The sequence below is a fragment of the Acomys minous genome (assembly GCF_964271855.1).
Source record: "Acomys minous genome assembly, chromosome: 3".
Lineage (NCBI taxonomy): Eukaryota > Metazoa > Chordata > Mammalia > Rodentia > Muridae > Acomys > Acomys minous.
In genome coordinates, this window is record NC_140485.1 from 37,760,222 (window position 1) to 37,768,937 (window position 8,716).

The 8,716-nt window shown below is 38.6% G+C and overlaps 1 protein-coding gene across 4 annotated transcripts in view; it reads left to right on the forward strand.

Annotated features, from left to right (window-relative positions):
• The window catches only part of BBOX1 (gamma-butyrobetaine hydroxylase 1), a 46,843-nt gene extending 39,580 nt beyond the window's left edge, over window positions 1–7,263 (forward strand). For all 4 annotated transcript variants that reach the window (XM_084774736.1, XM_084774735.1, XM_084774733.1 and 1 more), the window contains exons 6-8: window positions 320–516; window positions 3,148–3,314; window positions 6,730–7,263. In XM_084774736.1, the coding sequence (XP_084630862.1) occupies window positions 320–516; window positions 3,148–3,314; window positions 6,730–6,890 (525 nt within the window). In that variant the 3' untranslated portion in view covers window positions 6,891–7,263. The remainder of the gene's footprint in view (window positions 1–319; window positions 517–3,147; window positions 3,315–6,729) is intronic.
• Window positions 7,264–8,716: the final 1,453 nt, after the last annotated feature.

An 8,716-nucleotide genomic window follows, 5' to 3' on the forward strand; every position in this document is an offset into this window, starting at 1 on the left:
TTCCAGACCAATAGTCACAGTCATCTGTTTGCATTCTCATTCTACCTCATGCTGTGCTCCCTGTCTACAATTGGTGTGACCTGTGCCTTACTTGGGAACATTATTCTTGTCTGCATGTCCTCAATTGCAGCAGGCTTGAATTATATAGCATTATTGTCAGCAACCTTCCACCTCTAGTACCCCCTCAATCCTGGCATAAGAGGACAGATTTTTTTTTAAAGTCTGTCGATTTTTAATTTTTCTCTTTTGAATATTTAACATACTGACTTTTAAATTTAGGTGCCTTTGTTTTTAATTGTTTCTTCATTTCTCCTTACAGGTTCAGCTTCTGCACTGCATAAAGCAAACAGTCACAGGAGGTGACTCTGAAATTGTAGATGGGTTTCATGTGTGCCAAAAACTCAAGGAAAAGAACCCTCAGGCTTTCCACATTCTGTCCTCCACCTTCGTGGATTTTACAGACATTGGAGTGGATTATTGTGATTTCTCTGTGCAATCTAAGCACAAGATCATAGAGTGAGTGGTCTTACAGATTCCCTGAAGTTGAAACAATTGACCTAATGTTTAAACAGCAGAAATCTTTAATTAAGTCCAAGGTTTTGGTTAAATAAGTTGCTAGAAGAAAAAAGAAAAATATTTTGGCATTTAAAAAGTTGCTAAGTAACATAAAATTTGTTCCCAATCAATATTAAAAATTTTGGTAGCTAAGAATTTATATATACTTCATTTTTAAGTATAAGTTCTGCCTTATCATAGTCAATGTGATTATAGCTGTTAGAACTTTTACAGCTGGAAGTGAAAGAATATACCTGAAGACAGGTCCATCAAGGAATTAAGACCTACCAACCAAAAGTTGTTGCTTTTTCCTTCTTAGTTTTGCCATATTATTTTGGCCTCATTTTCAAAGATAATTGTCACAAACTCCAAGTTTTTCATCATCCTTTATGCTATCAAGGCTAGCATTTGTTTTTCAAAAACCGTGGCACAACTAGACGACGCCCTGCTCAGTCATGTCTAAGTCTGTCCGTTAATTAAATATATAACATCCTAAAAATACAATGCAAGGCAATTCTCAAATGAAAAGTTACATCTGTGTCCTTTTGTGCTCACAAATGAGTCCAGTGCAGCCTAGGCTGCACAGAGAAACCCTATCTCGAAAAACAAACAAGAAAGTTATAATTAAGTAATGTTAAAGAAGTTAGGCAAGGCGGCTCAAGTCTTTAATCCCAGCACTTGACAGGCAGAGGCAGGCACATCTTTGAGGCCAGAGTTCGAGGCCAGTAGGGTCTACAGAGTAAGTTCCAGGATAGCCTGGGCTACACAAAGAAACCCTGTCTCAAAAAAATTATCAGCATTCAAAAATTAGTTATCACCAAGATGTCTGATCCAGAAGGCTGCGGAATGCTCTTTGGCTGTAACCAGATCCCCTATGCATGCCAGAAGTAGGATCTTTCATTTCAGCTGCATGAGCTAAGACTGAAACATGCACAGAAAGCACTAAGTCTGTGGAAATCATACTTATGTCCTAAGTATGTCACACTTTTTTCTTCACTGTGAGTATGTGATGAAGAATTTCTTCCTTTCCTTGGCTGTCTTGGTCCTTCTTAACTAAAATATTTTTTTCTTTTTCTTTTTTAATTTTTAAGATATGTTTATTTTTATTTTTTTGTACATTGGTGTCTTGACTGCATGTATGTCTATGGGAGGGTGTCGGATCCCCTGGAACAGGAGTCACAGACAGTTGTGAGCTGTCATGTGAGTGCTGGGAATTGAACCTGTGTCCTTTGGAAGAGCAGTCAGTGCTCTTAACTGCTGAGCCATCACTCTTTCTTCTTTTTATTTTTTATGTCAATTAACTACTCTCTCTGCCTCTCTGTCTCTCTCACTATGTATGTATGTATGTATGTATGTACGTATGTATGTATGTACCTAGCTGTGTATAGACGTGTATATATGAATGTTCCTGTGAAGGCTGTAGGATCTTCATCAATTATTCTTCATCTCTTTTAGACAGGGTCTGTCATTGAACCTCACACTTACGCAGCAAGCACTCTACCAATTGAGCTATCTCCTCTATCCTATTTTTTTCTCTAACATAATTATTCTCTCTTTGGGGGAGGGGATGAGACATGGTTTCTCTCTGTAGCCCTGGCTGTCCTGAAACTCACTCTGCAGACAGAGGTGAGTTCAGATAACCACCTCCCCAATGCTGGGATTAAAGACATGTGCCACCATGCTTAGCTTATAATTTTTGTGAGCATAAAGGGACACAGATTTAACTTTTCATTTGAGATTGCCTTGCATTGTGTTTTTACTATGTCATGTATTTAATTAAATATCATTAAAAATTAGGAAGACTTAAACTTTAGAATCAATGTGCATTTTTCAGAAGAAATAGCCAAGTAGTACAGAAACAGTGCTGTTTCATTGCTATTAAATCCCTAGGCTGACTTACATATATACACACACTTCATTCCTTCAGTCAGCATCTGTTCACTGGCATCAAAGCACTGCTTAGTGTTTGGGATACATCAATGGGACCCTCTAGAGCTTAGATTTAATACAGGGGGGATGCGTAAATTTCTCGGCATAAATATAATGAATATTTAAAAAGAACATTGCATACTCTAAAGACAAAGGAAAGCAGAGTCGAGGGTGAAGTGGACCCCGGATCCACACACTTGACGAGGATGAAGCCTGTACTGCCAACCTCCCTGCAAGCTGCTGAACATACATAATATACGAACAGAAATAAATGGTGTTCTGGAGAAGATGGATGGGAAAGGTGTAGACAAGATAGGTTTCAGGAATAAATTTTAGATTAAAAGCACACCTAAGTTGCTCATGTTGTGTTTGCCCCCTGAGATCCCCAGGCCTCGCCCTCTGAGAAGCATGTAACACTGCAGCTAGCAGCCCGAGTCTTAGTTATCACGTGACAGTTAAATTCAAGCATTACGTTGTAAAAATGCTAGTTGGGCTTTTAGTTCGATATAAACAGGCATGATATGCATAATGGGTACATGAATCTAAACCACATCACCCCATCATGTTTAATTTGTACATTGTTATGTATGCTGCATTTCAGACATAGCTTCCCAGAGAAACTGGCTCTTACTAGATGTTAATTTTGCCTCGTAAATAAAACAGGTTGGATGACAAAGGCCAAGTGGTTCGCATCAACTTCAACAATGCAACCAGAGATACTGTCTTTGATGTTCCCATTGAAAGAGTTCAGCCTTTCTACGCTGCCCTGAAAGAGTTTGTTGACCTCATGCACAGCAAAGAGTACAAGTACACCTTCAAGATGAGTCCAGGTGGGTGTAGCAAAACGGCATCCAGACTGCTACTCAGCAGGCTATTAGTGAGCAACGGACTTGCCTAAATAGCAGACTCTGGACACCTCCATTTCTAAGATGTTGACTCCCCAGATTTAAAAATAGTTCTTTTTGCAAGCTTTCATGGAAATCCTAGCACATGAAATGTAGGAGTTTTCCAGCGAAGAATACTTCAAAGAGAGGCCAGATGAAGCCTAAGTCTAACATTGAGACAGATTTTCATTCTTTGTCCTGATAGCTACCTTGCTAATAAGCTTTTTGAAAGTGCTTGTCACCTGTGTGCTTTCCTTATTTTGTTAATGAAAACCACCATGGCTCAAATCTAAGAAGGGATGCTACTTTCCCTTACACCAAATGCTGTATTATATTAAAGTAGCATGAGCACAAGCTAGATTCTAAGAAATAGTATAGAATTTGCAATGTGACGACAGCCCATAGGCCTAAAGAAGCATTACTTCTCTCTCAAGACAGAAAAATATAGATTGCAAATGATGTTTATTTTAAATTCTTCTGTCTAGTTTAACAAAATTATCTTTGTAACTCCTGCTCCATACATGAGCAATGTTCATTGATAAAACTCACTCAAAGATAGGAATACTAAAATAAAGCAGGACTTTGCCTATTCCAGTGGCTTGAAATGAATAAGGAAGTACTGATAATTTGTCTACATAATCTCTGATGATTATAAAGTGTCACCAAACTTGGAACATTTTTTTCTTGTTACTTATTTTTTTCTTTTTTTAATTTGTAATTTATATATTCACTTTACATCCCCATCATACCCCCCTCCATCCTCTCCTCCTGGCCTCTCTCCTATTCTCTTCCCCTTATTTCCCCTCTCCTGTCTTCAGAAAAGGGGAGCCCCAACCACAACAGCAACCCACTCCCACCCCCTATCCCCTACCCCCACGCCTTGCACATCAAGTCGCGTTAGGACTGAGCTCCTCCTCTACGGAGACAGGCAGGCAGCCTGTTCAAAAGCAGACGACAGAGCCCATGTCATAGACAGCACCCGCTCAACTTACTAGAGGGCCTACATGAAGCTCAAAATACCCATCATATTACATATGTGTAGGGGGCCAAGGTCCAGTCCATGCATGCTTTTTCGTTGGTGCTTCCTTGTCTGTAAGCCCCCAAGAGTCTAGGTTAGTTGACTTTGTTGATGTTGCGGCATTCTTGTCTGCTGCCCATCCCCCTACCCAGTCCTTCTATCCCTCCCTCCACTCTTCCACAGGACCCCTCGAGCTCCACCTAATGTTTGACTGTGAGTCTTAGCATCTGATTCTAGCAGCTGCTGAGTGGGGCCTCTTAGAGATGGGTTAAGTTAGGCTCCTGTCTGTAAACATAGCAGAGTGTCAGTGATTGGCTCTCTCCCATGGAGTAGGGCACAGTTTGGGGCCAGGCATTGGTTGGCGTTCCCTCAGTCTCTGTCTTTATCTCTGCACATCTTGTCAGCAGGGTAGCTTTTGGTTTGAAGGTTTTGTAGGTGGATTGGTGTTCTCCTCTTCCCTTTATAAGTCCTGCCTAGTTAGAAGGTGGCCTCCTCAGTCTCTTTATCCCTCAGCTAGAGACATCCCTATATGCTCCCAGTAGCCTTCCTGTCACAGGTTTCCAGCTTTTCTCAGTGATGAGACCACCTTCAGTTTCCCTTTTCTCTCCAAGCCCTCAAACCTCCCCTCCCGCCTCTCCCTACATTGTGAATGTTTATCATGTATATGTTTTGAGATACCTATATATTATGGAATGGCTAAATTGAGTTAATTAATAATGAACATTATTTTACATATCTATCAGTTTTCACAAAGAAAACATGTAATATCTACCTTCCTAGTGACTACAGCACATCCTTATTGATGACAGTCACCATGTTGAACAACCTATCTGAATGCAAAGGTTTGCATGTTATTTGCAATAAAAGGCACAATTTCTCTTTGCTGTTGGTTTAGCCACTTTGAATATTCATTTTATTGTTTTCTTTTTAAAGATTTTATTTACTTCTTTATGTGTCTGAGCGTTTGCCTGAAAGATTTTCTGTCCACTACACAAATAAAATGCTGGCAGAGTCCAGAAAAGAACACCAAACCTCCAGGGAGTAGAGCTACAGACAATTCTGAGGCACAATGTGAGCACTGGGTATTGAGCAAGGATCCTCTGGAAGAGCAATTGTCTCAACTTCTAAGCCATCTCTCCAGTGTCTGGACATCCCTTCCTTCTCGTTCCTCCCCTCCGTTCCCCTTCCCTCCCTGCTATAGGATAAAACCCCATCTTTAATTCCTGAGCTAAGCTTCAACAATATTCCTACCTCATTCTCCTAAGTAAATGCTACTGAAGACACATACATTCCACACCTAGTTGAGTTGTGTTTAGAAATTTTCTTTGACATAGTAAAGCCCATAAATAGAACAAGATAACTCCATAAAGTCTTTGATATGTGGTCAAAGTAGATTTATTTTAGGAGTAACACTACATAAAACAGAAACATCACGAGAAAATACACACAAAAAAAATAATAAAAGTTGTAATCCAAGCTTTACCATTTGGGTGCAGAGTGGCTTTGGGTAAATGCCTTAATCTAAGTTTTCTCATCTGTGAAGAGATGAAATGTGTCTTTCAGTTCAGTATTTCCTTTTTAAACTGTATATAAAATATGAAGAATATACAATTTTACTATAATTATAATTACTTGAAGCTCTTAAACTGGGGAAAACGCCCATTATTGATAAGTTTTTAGAAGTAGAATACAAAGGCCTTACACAGAGAAAAATCTTTTCTGCAACCACGTCCATGAAAACCCATCAAGCTATGAGGTTCAAATGTCATGACGCATATGGGAACCTTTGCTTACAGTTGTGTGCCCACAAATGGACCTAGCAAGTTCCAATGTATAGTTTCAACCCAATAGCCACACAGATGGCCTTGGCAAAACTAAAGGTGTCACAGAGAAAAATCAAGAAAGAATTTAGGAAAGGGACTGGATGTCATAGTGGGAGGCAGTGGTAGGAATGGGGGAGGAGTTAGGAGAGAGTGGAGAGAGAGGCTAATTAAAATGCATTGTCTACATGTAAATTAACAATATAACAAAATTAACAAAATAACAAAATTAATTACATTTTAAAGAAATACGTAGTTTTGTTTATAAAAGAAAACATGCTGTTTTTTAGTGTAAACAGAGTAGTGATAGCATCTTGCATATTGCATTTTCTTGTTATTTGCTTTTTCAGTGAATACAGTTCATTCTTATTAATTATAATCACTATGTTGGACAACAGATATAAACATGGAGATTTTGTTATTTGCAACCAAAGGGATAATTTCTAGCTTGTAAATAACTATTCCTATCTTTGTAAATCATTTAAACACAAATTATTCATGTCAAAAAAATTCTCTTAATTAGGCGATGTGATTACCTTCGACAACTGGCGCTTGCTTCATGGACGTCGCAGCTATGAGGCAAGAACTGAGATATCTCGCCATCTGGAAGGAGCGTATGCTGACTGGGATGTAGTGATGTCAAGGCTTCGTATTCTAAGACAGAGGATCAAGAATGGGAACTGAATCTCCTGGCCTTAAATTTTAGTACAAGTCCGATGACTGGATGTCGTTAACTATAGCCTCATTATTCTCCTATCATGATGAACAATACTTACATATTAATTTCTTTAAAAACTTAACATGCCACTTCTCTCATCAGAGTATTCTTCTATGCAATCGCATTCAATGTCAACTTGTTAGATGTCCTGACAGATGGCTGTCTTAAAGCATCCCTTCTGTGGCTCATGTGCTCTGACTTCTTTTGCTTTCACAAGTGTCACCAGAACACCTACAGATAGTTTTGTATCAAACAAATCTTTCTGACAAATAAAGTGTTTTTGTACATAAAGAAAGCTTGTGTTTCAAATAAAAGGCCTTAAAACATGTTTCTGCCCAATTGCCTACATGGTCTCATTTATCATGACTACATATGTTAACCATGCTTCAAAAGTCTTTGCATTTTCAGAGATCTGGTTTTTTTTCTTTCATATTGCAGAATGTTGTTGCCCACGTTTACAGTGACTTCACTCACTTGATAATCCCAATATTTCTTGTCATGTTTAAATCATAAAAGTAAACCCAAGTATGACAAATTAAAAGAAAACTCTAGTCTCCCTAAATTTGTCTTGGTTAAAGAAATAACCCCATAGACTACCTGCGTTGTTCTTACCTAATGATGGATCGTTTTTCCTCATTACTTGCCTTCAACTCATGAATCTGTAGGCAACCTACTTAAACGGACAAAATATCTGCTTACCTCTGGACGGCTTTGCCTGCTGCTCTCATCCCACTGTATGGACCACTAGTGATGGAATCCAGTTACCGTAACCCATCACAAAGTTGTAGTCTGTTGAGCCTCCCATACAGGTAGGATAAAGGAGCTTTGGGATACCAATCTGATGAGATTCCGGAGCATTTACATATCTCATTTTGTAGACATTTGACTCTACGTAAACGTTCTGTTTCTAGAGATGTTTTTTAATTAACTTTAGTTAGCATACAAAGTAGAGGTTTCCATTGTGGTAACATCATCTTAGTACATATTTATCCACATTTCCATAGTTGTTTCCCTCAGTGGCTTTCCTCATTCCCATCATGAAGGGTAAGGCTCTTAGCACTGTACTGACTAAGAATGGGAAGAGTAAACACCTGACCTCATTTCTAATTTTAGAGAAAAATCTGTCTTTCTCTATTAAGTATGATATTAGCTATAGGTTTGTAATATCTATCCTTTAATATGCAGGGGAATGTTTCTTCTTTTCATAGTTTCTTCTAACCTTTTATCATGAGGGAATATAAAGGCTTTTATTGAATCTATTAAGACCATATGATTTCTGCTATAGCTTATCCATGTGCTATATTAATATTTATCTGTGTGTGTCTGCATGTGCGTGTGCGTGTGCATACACATATCCTTCTATCCCCGCAACAAAACCAATTTTGGCTGCATGTATGATCTTTTTAAAAGTTCTTGAATAGAGTTTACAAGAACTTTACTAGAAAGCTACATCTATGTTTATCATGATAATTAATCTGCACATTTTTGTTTGTTGGTTTATTTGTCTGCTGCTATTGTGTGCTTATCTGGTTATGGCATCTGGATAATGTTCGCTTACCGGGAATTTGTTAGCAGGCCTTCCTTTTCCAATTTGTCTACAGCCTAAGAAAGACTGTGTCCACCTTTTTTGATGGTTTTGTAAAGTTCAGTAGAGATTCCTTCTGGCCCTGAGCTCATCTTCCTAGTGTTACTTGTTATTACTACTCAACCTTTCACTTTCTATGGATCTGTCAGATGTCTTCATAGCCTCTTGATTGAATTTTGGTAAGGCATGTATGTCTCAGAAGTCATC